Source organism: Dicentrarchus labrax, unplaced genomic scaffold, assembly GCF_905237075.1.
Source record: "Dicentrarchus labrax unplaced genomic scaffold, dlabrax2021, whole genome shotgun sequence".
In the NCBI taxonomy this organism is placed as follows: Eukaryota; Metazoa; Chordata; class Actinopteri; family Moronidae; genus Dicentrarchus; species Dicentrarchus labrax.
In genome coordinates, this window is record NW_026136720.1 from 22,753,256 (window position 1) to 22,781,154 (window position 27,899).

At 39.2% G+C, this 27,899-nt stretch overlaps 2 protein-coding genes across 8 annotated transcripts in view; one reads left to right on the top strand and one right to left on the bottom strand.

Moving 5' to 3' along the window:
- cep290 (centrosomal protein 290) overlaps window positions 1-754 on the bottom strand; it is a 33,809-nt gene extending 33,055 nt beyond the window's left edge. For 2 of the 5 annotated variants that reach the window (XM_051381166.1, XM_051381165.1), the window contains exon 1: window positions 1-754. In XM_051381166.1, the coding sequence (XP_051237126.1) occupies window positions 1-114 (114 nt within the window). In that variant the 5' untranslated portion in view covers window positions 115-754. The other 3 variants (XM_051381167.1, XM_051381168.1, XM_051381170.1) reach the window with 3 other exon arrangements.
- Window positions 557-24,075, top strand: tmtc3 (transmembrane O-mannosyltransferase targeting cadherins 3). Of its 3 annotated transcripts, XM_051381174.1 has the most exons (15): window positions 789-928; window positions 1,660-1,873; window positions 2,147-2,365; window positions 6,194-6,293; window positions 8,332-8,447; window positions 8,655-8,827; window positions 12,036-12,288; window positions 15,159-15,307; window positions 15,623-15,743; window positions 15,966-16,077; window positions 17,640-17,743; window positions 18,411-18,580; window positions 19,104-19,330; window positions 21,054-21,836; window positions 22,350-24,075. In XM_051381174.1, the coding sequence occupies exons 2-15, from the start codon at window positions 1,685-1,687 to the stop codon at window positions 22,352-22,354; spliced, it is 2,721 nt and encodes a 906-aa protein (XP_051237134.1). In that variant the 5' UTR covers window positions 789-928; window positions 1,660-1,684; the 3' UTR covers window positions 22,355-24,075. The 3 variants fall into 3 exon arrangements, with proteins under 3 accessions (XP_051237133.1, XP_051237134.1, XP_051237132.1); XM_051381173.1 differs by lacking the exon at window positions 789-928 and adding an exon at window positions 557-627 and having other exon boundaries at window positions 21,054-24,075; XM_051381172.1 differs by having other exon boundaries at window positions 21,054-24,075.
- Window positions 24,076-27,899: the final 3,824 nt, after the last annotated feature.

Consider the following 27,899-nt stretch of genomic DNA (forward strand, 5'->3'; position numbering starts at 1 on the left):
CGAAATGAACATGCCGACGAGCTCGTCCAGTTGGTCTTTTTCACAGTCCTGGAGGCTCACTGGGTTAATTTTCATCACTTTATCCCACTCAAGAGCAGCAGGCATCTTGGCCATAGCGTGTTTTTTAAAGACTTAACCAGGAATTGAGCAGACAGTGCAGTGGTAACTAGCTAACGTTAGTTAGTGTTAGCTAGCTAGCTCATTATAGTTAGGAAGCTATGGCTAAACGTCGATGTGCTCCTCAAAATTGGCATTGTTTCGCTTTAACGCTAACTACATTTGAGATTTTGTTTTGGTAACTAGCGTTATGTTGTGCGTTAACCGGTCTCCACAAAATTAAAAACAAAAATAAACTTCACTCGTTTATATAAATTAGCTAGCAAGACGCTGTGACTTATAAGTTGAACGTTCAAAACAAATATTTGATATTATTTAACACCGCTCAGTAAGATTAACAATATAGGCTACAGGTAAGTTATAATGACAGTAAACAGTCATCCAGAGGTTTCCATGATGGGATGCTTTGGCTGCTAGGTTACCACTGACAACAACAGCGCCAGTTAGCTGATTAAGATAGTCCACAAGAAAATAAAACTAGTAACAAAAGCGGCGAGTGGACCTTTGCAGGTAACTTTACCCAACTGTAGAGACATGGCGGCTATCAGACTATCACAAAGTACCAATATATTGCATTTGGTATTGACTGCATACACTTGAGTTTGTCAAACAGCACCGAGTGTAGCTTAGCTCACTGTAACGGTTAGCTCACTTGCGCGGTCACCCCTGCACCGGAAGTGATTGTCCTGATGTGTTGAAGCTAGCTTCCACAAGTGGAATGCCGCTTGCTGAATTGTATATTCCGTATGTGTAACCATTCCCAGTTTTTGATATCACCTCTGCTGTCACCGTCTGCCCTGTTATAGACACGGTAGGTAGGACGTTCAGGGAATACCTAAAAATACATCTGCATCCACCTTATTTGGTCTAAAGACTCGTACCATTCTAGTTAGCATTAACGTTAGCTGCTAAATTAGCTTTATCGCTACCCAACGTTATGTTGCAACTGCCTGTCTGAAATTGTCAGAACATGCTATTTGGGGCTTGTTGTACTTTTATATCGCCACGATCTTGCAATAGTAATGTTGATTTCATTCATTTAACCAAAGCTTGCCACTCGACAACTGTTTAAAGCGGCCAGTATTTACTATGAATGATTTTAGTTTTCTGTTAAGGTCCGCCCTTCATCGCTTCTGCTCTTTTGCACCCAGCGGTTACTGTACCGGTTGATTTTTCAACATCTGAGCTAATATTCCCACCCGTACTCTTACTTGTATGGTAATTTAAGTGTTAGTGTAGTATAATCCACATCCCAATCAATAAAACAGGGTGGCGGGTTAAAAGAGCTGAGTGAGTAGTGTGACCTGTGACAAGGAAGTAAAAGAAAATCAGAAGAAACACAATTGTTCATAAATCTTATCTTAACTTTCTTACTGTGTGAGGTTGTTTTACAAACGTATCAAACCACCTCCGGCATTGTTAGTACGAGTGAGTGGTTGCTTTGAAAATGTCCAATTAATCTGTATGAAAAGCTACTTGTTTTTTATATCTTGGTGGCAGCTAATGTTGTTGTAAATAAAACCTCTTTGTCTTCTTGTGCAGTGATCAATGACGGCTCTGTTGAGCCATGGCTGCTGTGTCATGGAAGGAGATTTTACTTTTGACTGGACTGGTGGTGGGATGTTACTGGAACAGTCTGTCATGTGGATTTGTGTTTGATGATGTCTCCGCCATCCTTGACAACAAGGACCTACGGCCCTCAACCCCTCTCCGCAACCTATTCCTCAATGACTTCTGGGGAACACCCATGGCTGAGGTTAGTCATGGTCCATGACACACCTCTGTGCTTTATCAGTACGGGCTTATTATTGCTAAAAGTAAAAGTGGTATCAAGGGGCAGTTTTATTTATTTCAATGAAATGTTTGTAGGTTGAGTGAAACTTTTAAGAAAATCAATTGCAACCTCCTCAGATTAACTTGACCTTTACGTTACTCTGAATTCAGTAAACATTTGTTACTCTTTTATGTCTCTCAGTCAGTCAATTGACCTGTATCTGACAGCATGTATATTGTGTATGTCCAACTACAGGAGCGGAGCCATAAATCTTACCGACCCTTGACAGTACTCACCTTCCGACTGAACTACCTCTTCAGTGAGCTGAGCGCATCTTCCTACCACCTGCTCAATGTTGTTTTACATGCTGTAGTATGTGTGCTTTTCCTGCGAGTGTGCCGATTGTTCCTGGACAAGACTTCCAGCTTGGTGGCAGCGTTGCTGTTTGCTGTGCATCCCATCCACACTGAAGCCGTAAGTGTACATTTGCTGGGTGAAGGCAAGTTATGTAATGTATGTTAAAGATAGATAGATAGATAGATAGATAGATAGATAGATAGATAGATACTTTATTTATCCCAAGGGAAAGTCAAGCAAAAAATAGCTAAAATAACAAAGCTAAGGTTGTCATAATACCAGAATTTAAACTTTGATATAATACTAGTATTAAAAAAAGATATCTGATCCCTCTTTCAGTACCACAAGCAAAAAGTAAGAAAGACTTATGCACAGTGCTGGCACAGAAAAAGTCACAGAACACATATTGAGAACCAGTTGATTTTCTTCCACATTGCTCCATCTGTGCAGCCTTGGCTGGAAAATCTGATTGTAGATCTGTTTTTTTTATAGCTTTGGTACTTTCAATACTATCAAATGAAAGTATTGTATTATTTTAGATATGTTGTATCGACAAAGGATTGATACTTTTAACAACCTTACATTAAACACTAGGGCAAGATTGAAATTGCAATCTCAAATGACAGTGACTATTGCTGCTGTATTTCCTGTTGAAACAATCAGATCAGTAAGGCATACATTTGAAGTTTAGTCAAATGGCCATTAGTTATAGATAAAAGTGAATTTGTGATGTTTATTGGTTGGAATGAACAGCCACTAGTGCAGCTTGAGGTCACCACTGAAGATAGACAGTTTTCTAAGAAGTCGATTTTTTTTCAGTAGTTCAAGCTGAAGTCTTTACACAAACTTGGAGAGCCAATACACCAGGTGAGAACTCAGTGATACTCCTTTTGACAGGAAAAGCAAACATAGTTTTGAAGTCTAAATTTTACATGTACATTAGGTGTAAAAGAAAGCCTGTAGTGTGCAGTATTAGCTATGTGTATATGTCCTCACTGAACATGGCAGAGGGATTAGGAAATAATTTGCTTGCTTAAAATACTGTTCTAACATAACAGCCTCAGCATTGCTCCAACATGCCCACCAGCTCTCTCTGAAGGGTGGAGCATCATAGTCAGACATTGCCTCACCTTTTCCGCTTCTCAACAGGTGGCTGTATTTATTATCTAATCTATCATCTACATGGATCAATACTAGGATCAATACAAAAAAAAATTCCCTACCTACCATTAGAAACCACATCAAAATCAATGTGTGTTTTTTTTCTTTAAATTACATGACACTGTAGAACTGTCCACATAGCATATTGTTAGATCCTGCCCTTATGGCCTGCTGTGGGTGTGGCCATACCTTATCCAACATATCCCCTCCCCTCTTTGTGGGCTGTGTTTACGTGGATGCTTAAGGGACTTATAAAAAGATTAGGGCAGTTCCAGTTACTGTCATTTAAATTATTTCTGTTTGTAGAGCATTGGTTGTCAGTCTTCTTCTTCTGACTATGGACATTTCTTTGTGCTGCATTTTAATCTTTCAAAACTATTTATTTTTTTAAACTGAAAGTTAGTTGTTACAGCTGTTTATCGTGAATACTATCGGGACCACACTGTTTATTGAACTTGATCGGAAACCAAAACCCTTTTGCTTATTGTTTATCATTTAAACTTGATCTCGTTGTCTTCTATAGAGCCTGCCTGAAAAGCCTCTTCCCCAATTAGGACTTGTAATTCATCCTATTCAACATAGCTGAACTGATGACCAGACAGGCCCTGACCAGAGTAGAAAAACAAAGAAAACATTCTGCTTCTTGGGGTGGAGTGCTACTGTTACACAGCATGCACCACTGCGCCAATCTTCCTCGTGGTGTTCTCTAATCTATGCAGAGTCTCTCAGACTTCTTGAATGGAAACAATTTGCCTCACAAATGAGCCCTTAGAGTTAGTCCAGCGAATGCCCTTCATGTTATCGCCGTCTGGAATCTCTCTCTGAACGGATCATTTGTTTTTGAGTTATGCTCCAAGCACTGAAGGTCCCTTCATGATAAGTGCATACAAAGAGTCCTTGTGTGTCCCCATGTCTTTCTCAGTGTCTTTTTTGGTTATGTCTCTCTTTTTTTTTTTGTATCTCCAAGCATCTTAAAATACAAATTATTTAGTGTACTCAACAACAGTATCTTAAGGGTCTAAAAGGCAATTAGGGGAAAACACTCATTGAAAGGCTGTCCCCCGAACACTGTACAGACAGACACATACAGAAAAGTCAGAATAATTCAGCCAAATTGAGCTAACTGTTGGCAGCTTTTCTAAAATATTATTTGATGGAATGACAAGGCAATTTTAAGACTGTAAGCAGATGTAAAATCAAAGATCCTCCCCCACATTTTTGTTTCTTCAAAGAAGAATAGGACTAACCAATCTGTGGCATTTGTTATTTCATCATCAACAAACTTACACAATTTATCAAACAATATAAACCTCTCTTTGAGAAGTCGATACTTGTATGCAAGAGCACTGTCAAGGAATGTGTTTGCTTTTTTATTTAAGTCTATTGTGAAGTAATCTTTATGAGTATTGGTTATCCCTGAGATTAGATGGTTCTACCCCCTCACATTGTCACTCAAAATGCATGCCTTTTGTAATCCCCTCTTTTACGATCATTCAAGAACTTCTTACCGTTGTGTATCCACACTTAACGTTCACCTTTTAAGACAGTCGATTAATCAAACTTTTAATATAAATAACATTCATCTCTCCATTCAACCCCAGCTCAAGATCCTGGGCTAGATTACAGAAGGGCCTTGTAATCAACCAACTCACATTTCCTTTCTTTTTATCCCCTTTCCAAAGAAAGACCTTAAATTTAACTACTGCTTTTGGCGTTTAATTTTTTAATTTTTTATGAGCTGTTGCTTGCTTATTCAGTGAGCCGTTTTTCAAGTGTGCAGGCGTGGAACACTTCTGCATCCACAGCTGGTCCACAGACACCAACATGTACTGTAGAACCGCACAGGCAGACTGTCCGTGTCCGCTACTCATCACATTAGCAACTCAGTTCACATTTTCAAACAAACAGTAGTGTTTAAACACAACTGTTTGTGGTTTAAAAACAATAAAATAATAGAACCATTTTAAAAGTGGGGCGAAGACTAACACGATTTTCAAAAGGGGGGGTGTAACCCTCTTGTAATCCTAAGTGTGATTCTTAAGGGATACACGCCAGACACAACAACAACACAACTCTTCTTTTGTAAAGTCCTTTGTAGAACCCTTTGTGGGACCTTATGTGTGGTTTTAGGGTATGTCTATTACTAAAAACTCAGGTCTTTGCTTATGGTAGTAGTAAGAATGTTATTTCTTCCACACGAGGGCAGTCATCATTTACACAAATGACAGACGCTGCTGTCAGAGAAGCTGCTTTACCGAGATGTATATCTGCTTGCCATATGCAGAGATGATTTACTTGTTTTCACAGCTGGATTCTATGGCTTAGACATGTGGACTCTGGTTACTCCCAATTGTAAACACGTGTGTAATGTTCTCAAAGAGATTAGAACATAGCGTTGCTGTCTTTATTTCTTAACCTAAGGTGTATCAGGAACATCCTGTTGTGGGATCTGCTACTGCATTTCTGTCACTGATAGTTTCCCACACATTGAGGATTTATTTGTGGTGGTCGTGACCCCTGGGGAGGGAGGGTCATGTGCTGGTGGGAAGCTTGGACACATTTGACACTTGAGAGTCCATGGCAAAATACCATGGCATCCATAAAGTGTTGTCTTATCAGGAAAGTAATTTTTTCAGTCTGTATGAATGAACATGCTCTATTTTGACTTTTGAATTAATTTACAGTTTAACCTGCAGCCCAATTAGACTTAAAATGAACAAAATGATGAATGTAAAACAGTATGGATTGAGTGCAGTTCTGACTGCTGTCATTTGTTAACATCAGGTCACTGGTGTGGTTGGCAGAGCTGAACTTCTCTCTTCAATCTTCCTCCTGGCTGCTTTCCTGGCCTACACTAAATCCACAGGTGCAGACCACTCCATTGGTAAGTCTAACGTACCTCACCAGTCTGTTTATTTCGCAAGATGTTCTAGATTCTTGTCCTGTCAGCTATTAAGACATTATTGCAAACTTTCAAGACAGAGGCGGGAAACAAAACCAAAATGTTCTCAATCCCTCAGTTTGACAACATTTTTGCAATAACGCATTGAGATATCAACCTGAAACTCAAGACACGTGTTCAGGAACGTTCACTAAGCTCACGTATTGAAGCACATGGTGCGTTGCCTCTAGGGGGCGCCCCAAATGCGAAAAGGTTTTTATCTCTTAATCGGCAGAATGGATTTGTATGAAATTCAGTTTGCATGATCTAGGGTCATGACTCAGTCAATGAATGACATTTGGTAATTATTAGGGACGTCCTGATCAAGGTTTCTTAGCCCCCAATCCGATCCGAGTCACTTAACACAGGCTCTGCATTTTTTTTTTTTTTTTACACAAAAAAGTATAAATTAACAAACCGTCTTTTGGCCTTGTTGCTGTCTGGAGGGAGTTTCTCTCTCCAGTGTTTGGTGCTTCAGTGCAGCTTTTTCTGAGTTACCTGAATGAACTGTCTGTATTCTGTTGAGCGTTTCTACATATTTTTACTCTAATTGGTGCTTTTGTTGCACTAGCTTGAGTGTGGTTGTGTTGGATCTCTACCGCTCTCTCCTCCAAGCGCAGGCAGCCCCGCTCACGGTGGAACTCGGCAGCGGGCAGAGCTGCTCCTGCTCTCTCTCTCACACAGAGCCGCGTGGAGGAAAGAAACAGAGAGAGTTGATGGTGGCTGCACAGTGCATGACAGCTAAAAACCGCTGTGTGACAGCTAACGTAAAACAAAAGATCGGATCAGATCAATAAAGCTTAAAATAGCTGATACTGATCAGATAAAAATACTGAACATTGAGATCGGATTGTAACATCGGTAGTAATAATTAAATGAAGTGGGCATTACGACAAATCATATTACAAACAAAAAATGTATATAAATCACTCGTATGTCCTACAGAGCCTAAATAATGTGAACGCTTCAGTATGATTTACCTGATTATATGAGACAATTAAACTTTCAGGTTTTTTTCACAGTTCAAACTTGCCTTTATTTCACAAATACAAACAAGCAAAACAACATAACACTGATTTGGTTAGGTTGCCAATGTGTACATACATGTGTAACCTGTGTGTTTTCAAGTGCCTGTTGTCGCAACCCACTTGGACCCTGATAACTGCCTCTTGCGGCTATATTGTTAACATTGTTGTTAATTTTACTGTCTGTTTCTGCAAACTCGGGGTGTGCTGGCCACCATCTACTGTAGATAATACAGTACAGACTATGGATCTATGGAGTATTTCATACAGCAGTGTTTTCATTCTGTAGCTTGGCTTCTACTAGTGCGAGTTGTTGTGTCGCAATCGCCTGCCAAATGTCTGTTAACACTGTTTTGTCAGCACTTGACAGCTCTTTTAAGTTTTGTTATAATTCAGAGGAGGAATCTTCTGAAGAAGACCTGAAGGCTGAAATCTGCTCTTCCTTCCCAAATTACATGGTCCTGTCTCAGACTAAATCAATTGTCACTTGAGTCAGGTCTCATTAAGTCAAATATTTCAAAGTTTATGACCAAGATGTTGCCCTGAATTAGTCAACAAAGAATTACAATGTTGGCATTTCTAAGTTTTACAGGTACAAGTTTTAATAGGATGATGGATGACTGGCAAATAGCGTGCTGGGCTAATGCAAAATCTATCCATATGACTTACTTTGTACTGAGAAAACACACAAGTTTAATGCCTGACTGCTTTTATTTTCACCTATTTTTTATTGGTCTAATAAAGTTCAAGTTGTCTGAGAGTGATTGATGGCCGGCTATGTGCAGATGTTTGAATATGTGATACTTTCTGACTCCACGTGTTGATGTGGATTCCATTAAACAATGGATTTTGGAAAACTGAGGGATATCATTTGGATTAAACAGGTCTTTATCTATAACTTTGTATATCAAAAAGGTTGTCTGTTATTTATATATATTAATTTTTTTTTCTTTCAGTTTGGGCTCCCATTGCTCTGACAGTTGTTCTAGTGGCTGCAGCAACCCTGTGTAAGGAGCAGGGAATCACTGTCGTCGGCATCTGCTGTGTCCATGAAGTGTTTGTTGCGCAAGGGGTAAGTGGGAAAACTGGTGACTCTTTGTTCCTATCAGTCACGCCTGCATCATCAAGGCATGGCTGGCTTTTTGCCATAGAGTTTTTCTTAAGCATATGTTGAAAGGTTGTCTTTGCACACAGTTGCATTCTTGCATTCTTGAATTAAATCTAAAGTTGTGCACTGTAATGTTCATTTGTCCTGTCTGTCTCCTGTTGTCACTCTCAGTTTACCTTGCCTATGCTGTTGGACACACTGCGGCAAGTCCTTCAGGGTAAAGACGGTTTCCCCTACGCTGTCCTACAAACTCTGCTGAAGCTCATCGTCCTCGTCATCAGCACCCTGTTGCTCGTCATCATCAGGGTCCAAGTCATCCAGTCTCAGCTTCCTGTCTTCACCAGGTAGGCAGCATTATCCTGTCAGCTGCAACACAGTTCTGCTTACAGTAAATTGCTTTGCAGTTTGTTGACTGCATGTCGTTTTTATTAGTGTATTGAGAATTGATTTTACAAATCAGATATACTAATTACTTACTTTTCACTGTAATTATTAATGCTCCAAACAACGTGATGTGATTATTTTAAGGAAATTTCAGTTAGTTTGCTGTGCGTTGTAGTTAAAACGTCAAGTTGGTCCAGTTTTTAAAAAGTCTAGCTCTACAGCTGCTGAGTCTTATCTTCACAAAAGGAAAAGACATTTGTAAATACTAAAGGGCAGTGCAATACAGTCAGAGTCATGGTTCGAATGTAAATGGATTGCAGGATTATAAACACATTATACTAATCTGGTTCTTTGTTTATTTCCGATTATGTAATAGTTTACATAATGTCTTTATTTATTCGATTAAAGTAGAAAGTCTTCCCATGGCTTCTGACTTCCTGCAGCTGATGGATGGGACTAACAGGCCTACATCTATTCTGTAGTGCATAGAGCTCTGCCTGAAAATCAGTTACAGATACATTTGCATTCTAGTTGCTCTTCAGTATAGCTCTAATTCCTAACAGTTGTTAGGAGTTCAACAGAGTTCAAACCTGAAAACAACTAAAAATACTCCCTGTAATCCTCTTACATGAGAGTGAATTTAAGAAGAGAAAAGCTGGTGGGCTTTTTTTAACTTTTGATACCGTGCCCCCTTAATGCATGCTGATACTGTAAGGCAAATATATGTGTTGTTTAATATGTATGTTGTTATGTGATGTTTATGGTGTTGGTGGAATTGACGGTAAGATTATTATAACTGCAGAGACATTTTATAATTAACAAGATAGGTTCACAGAGCTTGTGGAGGGCACAGGATCTCTTCTTGCTCATGACATGTACCTGCTGTCCTTTGCATGGAGGTCAGTGCAACCCTTTTCTGGATCTCCACACAGACCCTGTGTGTAACCAGATCTGTGCTGTGTGTACACCTCAAAGGGCTTAAAAGACACATATCTGCTCATATGGAGGCATACCTGCCATAGGTAATAGTTTCAAAGGAGAAATTCAGTACATGACTAGTGAGAACACTATGCCAATGGCCAAATGTTAATAGTTCTATTGGATTAAGTATTTATTGGGTCTAGACTATTTTGAAATTCCCTGTACAGGATTCCACACAGACTCAACCTAATGGCCTTTTGATCGCAAAGATAAAATTCCAGACAATTAGCCTAGATGTGCTAATCCTCTAGCCGTAATCCTAAAGATGTCTCCGGATTGTCTGAGAGAATTTCTGTGTCAAACCATAACAATATTGCATATTTAGATTATCACCATCCCGGTTGCGATTAGATTTCCAAAGAGGAGGAGCACTTGGAAACTAAAAGACGTCTGGACTACCTGGTGTAACTAAGCAGTTTAGATACAAATACAGAGTGGGGGTTCTTACCTTAAACACCAAAGAGAGACAGATCATGAGTTAAAGACGTAAGGCTGTATAGACACAACATGTTCATGGAGGACAAACATATTTTAGAATGCTGCCTTTTTTTCTAAGATTAAATGTTTTCTTTGTCACAGCCCTCATCGGGTGGGTCATATATTTATGTGATTACAGCTCCATTTATTTTCAAATGTTTTTGTGCCGTACTAGTAACATCGTCAATAATTGGTTAGTTGGTTGATTGTCCACAACTACTGTCCAGAAAGCCAAAATCTCCATTTCTTTTAATTTAATTTTTCCATCTAAATTTTCAATTTAGCCTTTCCTTTGACATTACTAAAGAGAAAAACAGTGCTGGCTTAGCCTTGTAGCCAAGCTGCAGGGTTTTAAAAAAGGCTAAACAATGAGATTTCATCTCCCAACTGGTGATGTTGGGATTATGGTTGTTATGAGGGGCTTTGGATCCTCACCATGATGAAAGAGAGTGTGAGGGTATCCTGTACCAGATTTAATATAAAAAATGTAAACAGTTAAATGCGTCAGTCCGTCACACCGGACGTGAACGTCTGTAAGAAACCTAGTATAACTTTATAAGATGTTGATAAGGACAGATGGATATATAGATACAAGATATAAGATTGACTATTCTATTTCTTATTGCCTTACACAGGGTCGGATTTGGTCGGTTTCTCCGACCAAATAACTAATTTTATGACTTCTCGTTATTTGAGATGGATGAGTGTGAAGACAGCAGTTCAGGTTGTGCAAAAGATAAAGATACTATTATCAATGAATACATAAAATATGTATTCATTTTATTCATATCACTGTATTTGATATTTTGTAGACCTATATACTTATCAGACCTAATGTTACTGTAAAATAAGACTATATCTACTTAGATCATAAACCAATCAGTCATGTTTAATCAAATTTGGTGCCTCAACACATTCCACTACCATGATGAAATATTATTTCTATTTCATTGGACTGCTAGTGCATTTACACTGTTTTTACAGTTACATGCACTATGCCATAGTCTGGGTAAAAAGCCATTCTGAATTAACCAACTACGCTTGATTACATTAAAGGGCCAGTGTGTCGGAAATTAGTGGCATCTAGCGTTGTAATTGCAAATTGCAACTCCCTTGCTTCACCCTCCCTTTTCGCAAGGGAAAATCTACGTTGGCCACAAAACATACGAAAGACGCACATGGCCCGATCTAGTCCCATTGTTTGGTGTGTACCTCGTGGGCTACTGTAGAAAACAGACCCACGGCATCTGTATATAAAAACAGCTCATTCTAAGGTAACAAAAACCTAATGATTCTTATATTCAGGTGATTATACACTAAAAAACATAGTTTTGAATATTGTATTCCATTTATGCAAATAGATCCTCCTTATTGTTACACACTGCACCTTCTAAACGCTTCTAAAGTTGAAAATCCCAAATCTCCTTCTCCCAAAAGAGAATCAAGGGTAACAATGTCCGATGTGTTTTATGGGGAGTTGTCAGTACATTGTGACTTGTGCTTTCCTGACACTGCATGTTTAGGTTTTGCCTCCTTGAACCTAGCCCCTCAACTGACCAGATCCAATCAATGTGTTCCTTTAGTTCTGCTCAGTTTACATGACAAAGGTCCATTTTCAAATACATCACACACTGCAGTGTTTCCCTGCATATATAAACTGTGCTATGCTTTATCAGATTAACTTCTTCTTCTCTGTGTCCTCTCTTCTAGATTTGATAACCCAGCGGCAGTCAGCCCCACTCCCACTAGACAACTGACTTTCAACTACCTTCTTCCTGTGAATGCATGGCTTCTGCTGAATCCCTCTGAGCTCTGCTGCGATTGGACTATGGGCACCATCCCTCTGGTGGAGTCACTCCTAGACCTTCGTAACCTGGCCACGCTGGTGTTCTACACCACCCTGGGCCTGCTAGCTTACCACAGCCTGCGCTATAGACACAGCTCTGCCAGGACTGTCATCATGGTGAGAGGAAGTTTGGTCAAATTATTCCAATGCCTTTTAATAATAATAATCACTTTTGGGTTAGTTACTTAAAATGAGTTATTAGTTACAGTCACTGGTTACTTCTTTAAAAAGTAATTAAATTACTTTAGAAATGACTGCATGTAAAAGTAATTAGTAACCTTTGCATTACTTTTAAATGTCTGCCTGAATTCTCTTATTTATGCACACAACTGTCAGCCATATTATTTTAGTGTTGCTCTGGGACAAATGTATCTTGTTATTAACACTCCCGACCAGCAGAGGACAGCAACGAGTAGTGTTCCTGCCTGTAAGCTACACTTATTGTCTTGGTTAGTAAACAGGAAGATTTAATAGAAGAAGACTAATGCGGATGTACACATTAACTGAACTTTGCTACCATAGTTGGTTAACAAACAATAATATTTGATGAACAGAAAGCTTGGGCCACCGAAGGTCGGGCAGGGTGACTTTAGATCATAAACTGGAAAATATAGGGGATATGCTTGGCTATGTTTGCTGTCTTGTAACAAGTAACAAGCCCATTTAGATTTCAGTAACTGTAATCACGCTATTTATTTACAATTTTACAAAAAGTAATTTCATTATTAATTAGCACCAAAAAGTAGTGGAATTACAGCAACGCGTTCATTTGTAACTACCAACACTGGATATAATCCGCGTGGTCACAATTTACATATCGTCAACAAAGTTCAGAGGTCAGGCTGCTGCATTACTTGGTATGCTGTAGTCGTGACACCGTGTGCGTACTTGTTGATGTCAAGGGGAATTGGCCAGTGCTTCACAGGATGTTATGGGAAGATGAAACAATGCCACACTGTGACAAGTGACACATGACCGCACATGACACGTTGAATTGAGAAAAGTACAACATTGCTCAGTCCACCATCAACTGTGTATACCTGACTCAAGGAGCAACAGCAGCACCTGTATCAAGGTTGCAGAGCATAATATAATTAGAGGTACATTGTTCTATTTTGTAAACATCTGTCGTATTTTCCTTCCTTGTGAATCAAATGAGGAATGAGGATTTTTTTTTATTGTTTCTTACCGTCTGGAACTTTCACATGGTTTTTCAGTCCCTTACTATCATGGGTATAATCACCCTGAACTACTGAGATTGGGCTGAATAGCTGCATTGGATATAAATAGCTCAGAAATGAAAGAACTCCTTTTGTGTTTTTTTAACCCTTATAAAAAGATCATGCCATATAAGGGCAAGTGGTTCAGTTTAAGTGGTTTCTTGTATTCACCAGCCACATCCACTGTTTTACAGAAACTGCAGATTATATTTTATCCTTCTAAGCTGTATATTTGATCAGAGCATCTTAGCAAATGATACTTTTGTTAGCGTAGGACGAGTGTACCATTATTTGTTCTTCACATTCTGGTTTTTATTGATAATATAGCTCCTGTGATGTATGTTACATTTCATTGTTGAATCACTGAGACAAAATCAGTAATGCAGAACAGTCTTATCAGCTTTATCATTAAAAAAATATATATATATCCAGCACAAACGAAGAGAGATACAACATAAGCTCTTACTTAAGCTTTGAAGGAAGGAATGAATGAATGATTGTTCATTGTGGCACACAGAAACAAATTAGCATTTGTTGTGCAACAGGCCCATGGCTCTCTTACTTGAAGGTCAGTAAACTTTCTTACAGTATTGCTCTTAGCTTCAGTTTAGAAAAGGGGACCACAAATCAGCACAAAATAAACTATTTATGACCTTTGTGGTGTTTACCCTGGTTTGCTAAGAGCTTTGTGGAATATGTTTCATAACAATATTGTACCATATCAAAGCTTCACTGCAAGGCTGCCAGCTGTCTCAATATGAGACACATTAAATAGTTTTAGAGAACAGTTTTCAACTGAAGAGGCTCTGAAGTGCCTCATTTTTAGTTTCTTTCACAGTTGGATATTTAAACTCTCATTTATTTTATGCTGAGTTATGGACTCATCAGTATACTTGACATTGTAACCCAGACAGGGACAGAAGTCTGTGAGTTTTCCCACCACTGTAACCGACAATACAGAAGTTAAACTTTCAGTGGGTTGTATTTGAGTTGTACTGCATTGATCCTTGTGGGTACATTTTCACCCATGCTTTTGAACTATCCCACCTTTTAGGGGGCAGTCAGCACACACGCAGGGACCATCTCCAGTTCTGAGAACAGTGCCTTTTGTTGAGAGGGATGGCAGGAGTTTTTATTACATGCACGTTTTGGGGTGGGAGAAAATTGCCAACGATACTGCTCAATATATATTTTAGAAATAGAAGATAGAAGATACCTAAGTAATTAGAATACAAGTAATTATTTTCCACTGCCACTATCCCATATATAAAAACCATGCAACTCCCACAACAGGACATTATATAATAACCAGATTATTGCCTCACCACTGAACATCAGTGGATTTTTCATGTAGACACTTATTGTGAGTAACAATTTTAGAAGCAAATTGTAGGACTGCAACTAACAATTATTGTTATTATTGATTCATCCACAGATTTGTTTCGATTATCCCTTTGTCTACAAAAGAAATCAGGATCAGAAAATATATTTTAAATAATGCCAAGAGCCCAAGGTGAAATCAAATTAGAAATAGCTTGTTTTGTCCAACAAAGAACAGCTGCAAATCCTCACATTTGAGGACCTGGAACCAGTTCAAGAGATTTTTCAAACTAATTGCCAATCAGTCAACCATTGACAAATTTTTTCAGCCCTAGCCTGTCTGTTACACATGTTTAAGCATGAACTTACTTACTTAACCGCAGTTACAAGTGCACTGAAATGAGAAGGCTCATATGGACTGAGGTAATATCTGTCTTTCTCCTTCAGGCCCTGTCTTTGATTGTCCTGCCTTTTATTCCTGCATCCAACCTCTTCTTCCCTGTGGGTTTTGTTGTGGCAGAGAGAGTACTTTATGTGCCCAGTATGGGCTTCTGTGTTCTTGTTGCACATGGATTCAAGATTGTCTCACAAAAAGGGTGAGTGTTTGTCCAAAACGATGTTACTGCCTTGAACTATAATCTGTCTATGATCCAAACATAATCAGATCACTCACACCCCTCTGCTTCATGGAAACAGAAATAGCAAAATACATGATTTATATTTTTGTGAGCACATTTTGCTCAAGAAGCAACTGTTACTACAATGTACAAAGTCATAGCTGTTCATTTAAAGAACACACTACACCCTAATATTACTCACAAAATAATCAGGTTCTCTTACACAAGTAAGTATTTGGGTTATTGTATTGCCAAATCAATATACTTAATAACTGTTTTAATTTTACTTTGCAGACACTTGAAGAAGATTTCCTGGTTGATAATTGGAGTGCTGTTAACTACACATGCAGTGAAAACGTTCAAAAGAAATTGGGACTGGGAGTCAGAATATACTCTATTCACCTCTGCCCTCAAGGTAAGCTGGAAAGAAAAATTAAAGGCAGCTTTGCCAGCGTATTTTGGCCCACCATGCCTGTTTGTACATGTGGTTTTCAAATGTGAGAACACATCTTTTCTCACCTTGTGATAAAAGGCCTGAATAAATCATGTTTTCTGAATGATGATGATGTTGATGGATTGGTCTTTACAAAACAAAACAAGCTTGTTGTCACATTTCCCATGTTGTCTGCCACTTAAGGTGAACAAGAACAATGCCAAGTTGTGGAACAATGTTGGCCACGCTCTAGAGAATCAGAACAATTACGCAAAGGCACTGCAGTATTTTCTCCAGGCCACTCGTGTCCAGCCAGGTAAGAAACATAAATCAGTCATTCATAAATCCCAAGATTTTGATGTTCGTGAATGAAACGATGGTATCGCAAATGTGAAGGAAATTCTTCTGCCAGGGCTTGTCAATTTTTTTAACTGCATTAAAGGTCATACTGTGAGATTTCTCATAATGTTTTGTAATGTTGGCAATTTATCACCTGTCAAACAATCAGATTTGAATCTGTCCTACCAGTTCTTTGTAACATACGTGCAGACACCTGGGAGCTAGACCACATAAAATAAACATCTTGCAATACAATGACCCTGCTGTAAAATACTAATTTGTTTTTTGAGACTGTCAAATGTGCTTATAAAACTCTAGGTTGATTGAGTTTTTAAGCAAGTACCCTTTTAGGGGTTTTTCTTAGTCATTGTTTCTGTCAGGGTCTGCTTGTGTTTGTCAGTGTGGTTTTCATGTTTTTATGTAGTATGCATGCAGCGACTACTGTAAATTACACAAGTGCAATAACATGGATTGATTAATTTTCCTCTTGTTCTCACGGAAACACAAGGAAGCTTACAAAAGTAAAAGGTGCCAGGTAGTCACGGTCTGCTTTATAGCAGCGTCTGTCACAAACACTGAAATATTATAGTTGCTTAACAATACTACACATTGTTCTAAAACCTCAAAATTGCACAACCCCCTGTTAATTAAGGCTTTCATCCCTTGTGAATCTCGAAACAGGTTAAACAAAACAGTTGTTCATAGGATCACTAATGGCTTCTGTTAATGCATATGCTAGTTTTCCTATGGTCAACAATTGAACAAAAACAAAATGGACAGGAAAAGTATAAAATACATCAAAAGTAAAAGGAAATTAAGACATAAAAAATCTCAGTCAAGGCTGAAATATTTCAATAACTAAACTAAAACCAAAGACACATTGAATATAGACCATGCAACAAAAAAAATGTTTTTCTCCAGGAGTTAATGTAATTTCACTTTCTAGTTAACATGGTTAGTCGCAAGCTTATTATTTGATGAATCCTTTAATTAATTCTACTCCAAGAATCCACGACTGCTTGCACCCAACAAACATATACTAAACTGTCATTTGATATTTCATTTGAATGGATAAAATGTGCAGTTAGAGTAAGTTAAGCCTCTTGCAACATTTCTGTTTTGCTTCACAGGTTAGTTTTCAAGAAGCCTTTCGTCACCTTATACATCAACACTTTTGCAGGTTCACCACCCAAGAGTGTTTCCCCAAGATTAATGATGTAAACACATTCACCCGATGAGGATTTCCTGCTATGCTAATCATCAGGTGTCCTGATTGACCCCCTTTCAACGCTTCACTTTTCTTACTAGTGCTCAGAATTATTTTGTTTTGCTTCTGGGCTCCTCAAAATACAGTTGCATTTTTCTCCTGAATACACCATTAAGGTTTTTATTTCTCATCATTTATACTTAACATTAGAAACATTGGAAATAATCAGGGGTCGGGTGAGGTAAGAATTCACTTGAAAAGAACACACAGACTATGCATACTTCTGTCTCTGTTGCCTTTCTTACACACACACATGCACAATGTCTCTGCAGATGACATCGGCGCTCACATGAATGTTGGAAGAACCTACAAGAACTTGAACAAGTCCAAAGAGGCAGAAGATGCCTACTTGGTTGCCAAATCCCTCATGCCACAGGTATCACGTACAGTCCACAGATGGTGTGTGTGTGTGTGTGTGTGTGTGTGTGTGTGTGTGTGTGTGTGTGTGTGTGTGTGTGTGTGTGTGTGTGTGTGTGTGTGTGTGTGTGTGTGTGTGTGTGTGTGTGTGTGTGTGTGTGTGTGTGTGTGTGTGTGTGTGTGTGTGTGTGTGTGTGTTGGTATTGTCAGTCTTGGCATCTAAGTTCAAACAGGTCAACTGGCAAATGCCACGGGACACCGCAATTTAATACCAAGAGCTGACTCCGGCTCTGAGTTAGTTTTGGCAAGCACCCACTGGAATTCAAATCGGACCTTTTAGGGAACTCCCACCTGGTTTTGTTCACCCATCAATCCATTAACTGACTTAGCAGCTGGAGCTGATTTTAACATCCAGATGTCACCACCTCAACCAAGACAGCATCTAGAATGAGAGTGGTGAGATATAGTGACAAGGGACATTGAGCCAAGATGGAGTCAGCACCCAAAACTTTACTATACCCTAGAAGCGACTCTCCTTTTGTTGCATTGTTACTCTCAAACAGGAACTTTTTGTAATACTGTGATCACACGTATTTTCATCAAACATGGTTCTTTTGAATTCTCTGTATTTGTCAGAGGTTATCACAGCAGTGAGACCAATGACTTCTCTCTTGATCACTCATCAGGTTATTCCTGGGAAGAAGTATGCAACACGTGTGGCCCCTAACCATCTGAACGTTTACATAAACCTGGCCAATCTGATCCGGGCCAACGAATCAAGGCTGGAGGAGGCCGATCAGCTCTATCGACAAGCAATCAGCATGAGACCAGACTTCAAACAGGCCTATATCAGCAGGCAGGATTTTTCCCTTTGTACTCATCAGATTTTAGTCTTCGAGCATGATTTATCAGGAAATCAGTTACTTCAATCAGAAATGGTTTTTTTTGTTTGTTTTGTCCTTATTGGGCCTTTTTTCTAAAATATGTTTTCAAACCTCTGGAGTCACACATCACTAAAATATCAGGCTCAAATATTAAAATATTAAACTTGATGAACTCTAGGGTTGGAGGTTCCATGTAACTATTGTAGTTGCACTATTCTATTACTATTTTCTGTAGACACTTTTTATTTTAGAAATTGGGGTAAAATCCCCCCAAAGTTCACTTGGTCAACAGGGATTAATTCCACCCATATCAATCCAAATGACCCTGAAAATAGCACACAAATTCTTTAATTCAAATTCAATTAAATGGTGTTAGTTAGATTTTACTGTAAATTATTCATATGTAAAAGATACAATTAACACATTTTGACTCCTGACTTCTATTTGTGTGCTTTTAATTTATTGATTTTTATTACATTTTTCTATTTGACTTAGAGGGGAGTTGTTGCTGAAGATGAACAAGCTCACAGAAGCCCGGGACGCCTACCTCCGAGCCCTGGATCTGGACCGCACCAATGCTGACTTGTGGTACAACCTGGCCATCGTCAACATTGAGATGAAGGACCCATCAGAAGCCCTGAAAAACTTCAACCACGCCCTCGAGCTCAACCCACGCCACAAGCTGGCACTCTTCAACTCAGCACTTCTCATGCAGGAGTCTGGTGAGTGAGGTCTGCCAGGTCTGCAATGAGGAAGTCAGTAGTCGAAATCTTATCCAGTCTCTCCGTAACACTAGAACACATTTGCTAATGGAAAGCACTACTTGGCATTTATTTTATTTTTATTTTTACACACTAACTGGTATGAACAAAGGAAATTACCTGTTATTACCTTTAGGGTGTAGCCAGGTTTTTAAGGTACTTTTTGTTGCAGTGAACCAGTCACGTAGGATCATGCTTCATCAACTCTGTGACAATAAAAACTTTTAATAAGCAGTACATTTGCAGCAGGTTTGACTGGAGATTTATGCACTTCATGTTAGCTTTTCCACCCACGTTTCTTTGCTTTTGTAAACCTCACCACAGTTGTTCATGCACTCTTTACTACCAGCACATTCCTGCAGAAGGTTAAGACAAGTGCAAACAAAAATAAAGGTATGTATTAATTGAGGTTATGAACATCACAGATGACATGTCTCTTAGTCGTTTGTTGAAAAAAAATGAACAAGAAAGAGGTGAGTCATTTAGGAAGCAATATTTCTTGTGAATAATTGAATTTCTTGTGCGTTGTGCGTAATTTCTTGTGCGTTCTTCTTTTCCTGGAAAAGCTCACTTCAGCGTGTCTCTGTGACCTTTGATATGAAGTCATCACAGGTGTAAAGGTTTTTCATTGCAGCTTGTTCCACCATTTAAAAAAAAGTGGTATCTGCACTTAAAATTATTCATACCTAGAATAAAAAAAACACATTCTAAATTATATTACGTAACATACAGTCAGCTCCATTCTAAAGATTTTATTATCTTTTCCTCCTCATTAAGTACTGTCATATGAGGTTGTGTGGACATAAAACACAGCATTGTGTGCGTAATTACATACTTTAAATGTGGATAAATAACACATGTAGAACGTCCCATGTGATAGTATTGTTTTTACATTTTCACTACATTCTCCAGTAGTTTTCTATAGTCCATTGTTTATTCTCAGCTATCTGAGATATAAAGATGACAAATCAGGTGACAAGTTCAACAAAGGGTCATCTGACAGTATACTGCAGCACTACAGAGTGTGACACTAACGGCCAGGACAAGCTCTTCCAGAAATGCTTTGCAGTAAGTCTGAGCTGGGTTCTGTTTCACCTGATTCTTCTCAGGTTTCATCGCAGCAGGTGGCCAAGTGGCACACAGGTTGGAAAGCTGAAAGGCTGACCTCCAGGCATTCTGCTAATCCTTTTCTTCTCATTCCTTACATTTCTACTTCCACTACTGTCCATCTTTAGCTTTCTCAGTTACATGAATTGCCTGTAGCAATTGTGGAGTCTGCCTTCTTTTGGGGAAGTTTAAATTTCTCAACCAAAGACAGAATCAGGTTCTGAACAAGAAGTGGGACTCTCTCTTAACTTCCACTCTAGGTTTTTAGCAGAGCTGGAAACCAGGAAAAGCAGCTGTGTGTGCTACGTGTGAATGCAGTATTTCCTCTTGTATCAAAACTCTACTTTGTAATTCCCCCTTCCCCTATGACTACCAGCTTTTTGTCATAAAATATGTCAGGTATTTTTCAAGTATGTAGGTTACCTGTTCCTGGAGTCTTTTTAGGCCCCAACTCTGACTTTAATTGAAACATTAATTCCTAACATTACCCATAACCCAGACTTTAAATATCTGCATACTATGTTGTCGAATGTCAGTAGTGGATAATGAAAATAAATGTCTCTTCTTTCTGTGGCAGGTGAGCCAAAGTTCTGGCCGGAGGCCAACCGTCGTTTCCTGACCTACGTGGAGGAGGAGCCTGAAGATGCCAACGGCTACTTCAACCTTGGCATGCTGGCCATGGACGCCAATGAAAATCCTGCAGCTGAGCGCTGGATGCGTAAAGCTATTGGTTTGCAGGCCGGCTTCCGCAGCGCCCTCTTTAACCTGGCATTGCTTTACTCTCAGTCCAAACGAGAGATAGATGCGCTGCCTGTGTTGGACGAGCTGCTGCGCCACCACCCAGAGCACATCAAGGGCCTAATCCTGAAGGGTGACATCCTCATGAACCACAAGAAGGACACACGTGGTGCTAAGGCCTGTTTTGAGCGCATTTTGCACATGGACCCCACCAATGTGCAAGGCAAGCACAACTTGTGCGTGGTCTACTTTGAGGAGCGCGACCTTCCGAGGGCCGAGCGCTGTCTGGAGGAAACACTGGCCCTGGCACCAAACGAGGAGTATGTACGCCGTCACTTGAGCATTGTACGCGGTAAAATGGCTGCCATGAGCGCAGCAGGGCAACCGCTTACTTCAGCAGAGGGAGCCACCATGTCGGCTAAGGAGGAAAAGCCGAAGAGAGTTAAGGAGGGGGCAGAGGAGATTGCTGAGGGTGAGGAGGAAGGGAGGGGTGCTGATGCTGTTGGAAAGGGGGCTGGGGATGAGAAGAATGTGCGGAAATCCTCTGCAGAAAGCCTCGGGGGTAAGGGCGTGGACCAATCAGAGTCTTTGGACAGCAGCCAGTCTGACAAGCAGACTAAGGGTAAGTCCACTAAAGAGATTAAAGATATAGAGGAAAAAAGGGCAGCTGCCTTGAAGAGACTAGAGGAGATTGAGCGCATATTAAGTGGTGATTGACATTGTTGTAATTTATAGCTGGACTACTTTTATAGAGTTCTTAAATGCTCCAGGATAAGACTGCATTCTCCCCCCCCTAGAAATGTGTATTCTTAATCAGTTGTCATTTATTTCCTTTGATTTATTCATGTGTCTGCATGGTCCTGCTGTTTTAACACTAATCATGTAAAGAAGGGAAATGTTGATCTGCACATGGAACTCATGTAACAATAAGCACAAAGCCAATTTGGGATAATCTATTTAAAGCGTATGGCAGATTGTAGATGCCAATGCGTGTGCTTCATCTGAATGTGATTTCACATATCGTAGATCTGCAGTAGTTATAAATATTTTTTCTCCATGCGTAGTCATTGTTTATCACTGGATTTCTTTTTCACTAAGATGTGACTCACTCCTGTGTTATTGTTTTTAAAAACAGAATGATTGTATCATGGACAATTAAAGGAAATGACGCGTTCCCCAGATTTCCTCAAGGCAGGATGATATCTGCAGACTTTGCGCCTCAGAATAACCCAAAGCAGGAGCAGAATAACCCTCAACTCTACATCAACACTAGGCTTATGTTCCCGTGGCAGCAACGTCTTCTAATCTCTATTGATCTCACTCAGCTCTTCCTGCCACTACATCATTGGCCTCTGCGCTTCACAGCTGCCTTCACCTCAAAATTTCATTGTGATCTCATCTGAAGACTATTATCTCACTCCCTTTGTCACATTACCCCAGCACATCTCCATGGCGGTCTCCCATCCTTTAGACACTACAGCCACATTAGAGATGAATGCTTTTTTGTTTTTTTTCCCCTGCCTTTCTCGGTAAACTACCCCATACACACCGCTTTGACCCGGGCAACACCCGTTTTATGTGACGGTCAACAATGACGCACACTCTTCGTCAGCGTCAGGCTTCATCATGTGTTCTTCATTTTCCAAAGTTCCTTCCACTTCACAGGGGGAACTGTCACAGCACATTTGCAGAAAACCGATCTCCTTCATGTTTCGCCACAGTGATTATCTTGTTTTAGCTTACTGGCACTAAAACATAATTGGGATGTTCCACATTTTCAAGTTTGTGTAGTAGCCCTTTGTATTCGCTTTCTTCAGCATTTATAGCTGTGATCACTGAATCAAAATTACTCTGCATCTCTCTGTACCTACCAGCATTTAAAACTGCTGCGGGCGAGTACACAAATTAAAACTTGAAAAGAAAATCCGAAATGCACAAATCTCCACTGCTCCTGTTTCCTCAGGCCTTTCTCTTCTATCACTGCACCACTATACAGCCCAGTGCTGCCGCTTGATTGGCTCGTTTCCAAGAGGTCTGATGATTTAAACAATTCTCTTGCCAAAAAATAAAAGGCCAATATTTGATCATCAAAAAACGCTTTTGTTTCCGCACAAATGGTTAGCCCTGATAGTCATGAAGTTAACATGAGTAGACCGGTGATTGTAGCTGGAAGGCAGGTCAGCAGTGTTCAATTCTTCACAATTTAACAAATTAAGTAGAACTGTCATTGATATTCTTCCTTGTGAGCTGATGTTAATGTCTTCACAGCTCCCATGATGTTCCTGTTTTCGCTTCATGGTGCAATAATTTGTTTCAGTACAATGACTGTCTGCTCAGTGCAATTCTTGATAGTGGAAAAAGACTAATTACTGTAAGTTAGGAGCACTGTGGTGGTACTAGGGAGCCTTGCTATGCATTGACCTTGTTTATCCCTGAAATTGTATGTACATACAGTATATTTACAGTGTACTCGTATCCAGTGTTATTTATTTTTATATGCACTGCAAATGCTGTAGGTGTTTTTGTTTTTGCCACTGACGGTATGCTTTAAATTCATGGTGCATTATTTTGTGTTTACTAATTTTTAATCTGTCTACTGTCACTAGTAAAACATGCCATAGATGTTTTTCACTTTCAAACAACAGAGACCATGTCAGTGTTAACATGTATGAAATATCCAATCAACTGTCTGCCCCAAAAAGTAGGTACAGCTTTGAATGAGAAAGCATCCAGTTTGCAATATTTTCCTCGTTTTCGCTCAGTGACAGATTTTTGTACGATTTAAGATTTTTTTTTTTTTTTATGCAATAGCCCTTGGTGGTGGGGGTCTAGGTTATTAAATAAAGTGAAATGAAAACTCATCACTTTTGTTCTGCTGTGTCTATTTGCAGTGTTCTGTTGCTCTGCATCATGTGCTGTAGTTCATTTCATACCACAGGCACATCATGCCGTCCCTCACAGGATGTCAAGCCCAGTTCCAATCCAATTTGAAATCCCAAATTGAGTTCCAAATTGAAATCCAATGTTCCAAAAGTATGCTGTTGTTAGTCTCTCTGACCAATTAAATTTTCGATGTAATGTCATTTATAAATATACTGCATCTAATGCAACGATCTGTCCCATGACATGATTTGACTACTTGCAATGATGCAGTGTTTCTGAGGAAATGTATAATAAATTAAAGGTTTTTTGTTTGTAACAATGCGTTTACTATTCTCTAATTACAGCATTGGATAAAGCTGAAGATGTAGGAATAAAGTACTGCTTTAGTTTTCAAAGGTCAGTTTTCCATGTACCTCAAGTGGTATGCAGGTGATTTGATTTGGGAGATCTGTCTGAGATTTCTGCTTCCACTCCACTTAAACTGAACATGTACAGAATTGAGTTGCTCTTAACAGTGAAAAATTACATTAAAAAAGCATTTAACCGCAGCATCTGTTTCAAGAATCAGAATCCATCACCGTGACGATTCACAGAACACACGATGAAAGTAGGGTAGGGTCTATTCTTTCAGTAGAAAGTAATTGTGAAAGTTGTCCACAGTGACTGATTATCCAAGGTAGAAGAACACAGTTCCTGGAAAGACTTATTTTTATTTAATTTTTGTAATACAAATGAAATGTCATTCATCTCAATTGTATTGGGATGGATGCAGAAACCGGGTATTTCACATGGACAGATAAAACAATCTGCACGGCTAGAAGAACTGAGCCTTTAAGTATCTACCATAGAAGGATCAGGCACACAAATGAACAAGAAATACAGACGCAGATGTACTGCATCTTCTAAAAACGTGAATCAGTGAATCAAGTCACACCCTTTTTTGCTGTCCCCCATGTATCGGATCGGTCTGCAGTATTGAGTGGCTGGTGACGGGGTATCTCCTCTGTTGGGACAAAGAGGAAACATGTAGCAGCCACTATGAACACAGGGTTTGGGAGTCAATGTCTAACAAAATTCCAATGCATAAAAACTCTGGTAATTACTTCTGAGCAGTGTGGGAGACGTGTCGAAGCATCACAGGAAATCAAAGGGAGAACTCGTCAACACCATGAGCCAGGCCAGAACCTGATTTGTCTGCTTGACTGGAGCAGAGTGTAACTGTCAAGCTGTCAGTCACAATGTGCCTTTCATGCAGCGTGATATGCTATTGGCCGGAACACTTTGCTTAAGGGCTTTTGCTGTCACACATACCCGCTGTGCTGTTATCATCTGTTGCTTTCTTGCCAGGAGACGGTATGTGTAATGTTGCATGCACTTTAAGACAAATTACATTCTGGTCAGGCTCTGCTCCAGTTATTCTTCCTTTCTTAAAAAAGAAAAAACCTTGAGAAATCATTAGTTTATACAGACATGGAGACCATAAATCACCATAAAGTGCTGGAAAAATTTGTACATTTATACGGTTTCCTTGATGTTAAAGGTTTGTGGCATTCAAATATAGCTGTTAGGAGTCACATTTGATGGCACTGAAATATTAACACTATTATGCATGCTCCTATGCATCTGTCCTGCGTGCCACTAACAGCAGGCTGGACTCTCATATCTGCTTCAAGGTTGTCAGATATTTAGAATTTTCTGCCATTTTACTGTGGAAAAAATGAGGGCTGCAACTAAGGACTATTTTCATTATTGATGATTTTGTTGACTAATCATTTAGTCTATATATTGTCAGACAAAAAACCTGTTAAAATGTCTGACCAACAACCAATATTCAATTAACTATTTTAAAAAACAGAGAAGCAGCAAATGCTGATATTTGAGAAACGTATTTATTATATATAGTCAGTGGTGTGGTCAGAGGTATGCTTGGTTGCATGTGTAACCACACCAAACACATATGTCCCAGTGTCCTGGAGTACGCCTCTTTAAGTTAAACCCCTGGTGGTCAGCAATATGATTTTCGGCAAGGATTTTATGTTACTTTACTCTTTAAGGTACTACTCAACCATTTGGTAGACCACACTTTAAGTCACTATATTTCATTGAAAAATGCATCAAGCTTAACGAAAACCTGAATGAGCCATCTCTACCGTTTGGCGTAGTTGTGCAATGCTAAAAAAATCCACTAGATGGCACTGTGTCTGTGAGCAGTGTGCCTTTTCAGTGTTCCTTCAAACAGAAGTGACATAGCGAAAATTCACCCGTCCTTTGATGACGCATATCAGCGGGACTTTCAAAGGACTATTTTGTTGACATTTTATCATTTCAGAGGAGTTGTTAAACAGAATTATGTAACTTAATTCAACAAAAATAAGTCTTATAATTGTCGGGTAGAGAAGCTAGCTAATGTTGGTAAAATGAGCTATTTACAATGAACAAAAGGGTTAGTGTTGTTCAAATTATTAATTTAATGTTATTCAATTACATATTTAAAGAAAAATATTTTATCAATATTTCTTTTTTTTTTTTACCATTTCTGTGCTGTATATGGTAAATATCAAGAATAAATTTGAAGAATTAATACCAATTCTGGTGTAACTATTAATTTCATAATTTAAAATTGACTATGTTTGTGTATTACCATATGACTAGCATTGTAAGAGTACATGGTTTGTAATACAAATGGTTTTAGACATGATAGATGGACGCCAAATCAGTGGTGTGCACGGGGGGGCCCAATTGTTGAAAAACGTGTGCTAAAGTGCCCTCTTGGGAGCCAAAACGCATGCTAAACTGCCCTCAAGTGTCCTCCACTTCAATCTAACAATCGGGGGCAATGCAACCTCTGTCCAAAGGGAGTGTCGAGATGGAAATGACAGAAATGTGATGTATTCCTGTGTATGAATGCAAAGCAGGAATACTTTGCAGCATACCATCAGAAATGAGTGGCCAAAGGCAAAATAAGTGCTGTTGCACCGCTGCAGTTGCATCCCTGACCAAAATCATTAGTGCAGTTGCACAACAGGTCAAAACCCATTTGTGCTGTTGCACGACCACCCAAAAATATTTGTGAGTGAGTAATATTGGTCAAGAAATTGCACTTAAAGTGACTTGTTCTCAATGTTGTTCTTTTATTATGAACAGACATCTCAACCGTTTGGTAGAGGACTGTATCTGAAATACTGTAGGGTCTAATTTAAAAAAAAACCTATTGATTGTTGTTGTTATAATAATTGAATAAAAAATGCAAAGAAATAATTTTTCCTTTGCTTTTTTCTTGGTGCGTACCTTAAAGGGTTAATTAATCCATTATGTGTCATATTTAAAATATGCAAATATCCAAATACCAATTATTTATTTTAGACTGAAAATAGACAGCATTCTCTATCTTGTGTTTTAAAATGTACTGTATTTTCAGTCTTCCAAAAACAAACAAACAGGTCTGATGACAAAACCACACACACACACATAGGCTACGTGCACAGTGTCTGTGTAAGCATGCTGGTAAAACAGACGCTGAATAAATGACTGACTCTAGTTATAGGTTCTGACCATCTGCTTTTGTCTTTTTGTCTTTTTAAATTTGAGAAATGTAAGCCTGCAGTATGTAGTGCTGTTGAGACACACGCTGCTGAAGGGGTCTGTCGATCAATCAACAACCAAAGCATTCTCTCAGAAGAAAACGCTCCAGGCAATTACTCTTACCCTAGAGTTTGAACAACTAATGGTCCAATTTCAGCTTAATGCTTATACTTTTCTTTTTCTAAATTGTTTCTAAAAGGGCTTGAAGACTGAGTTGGAT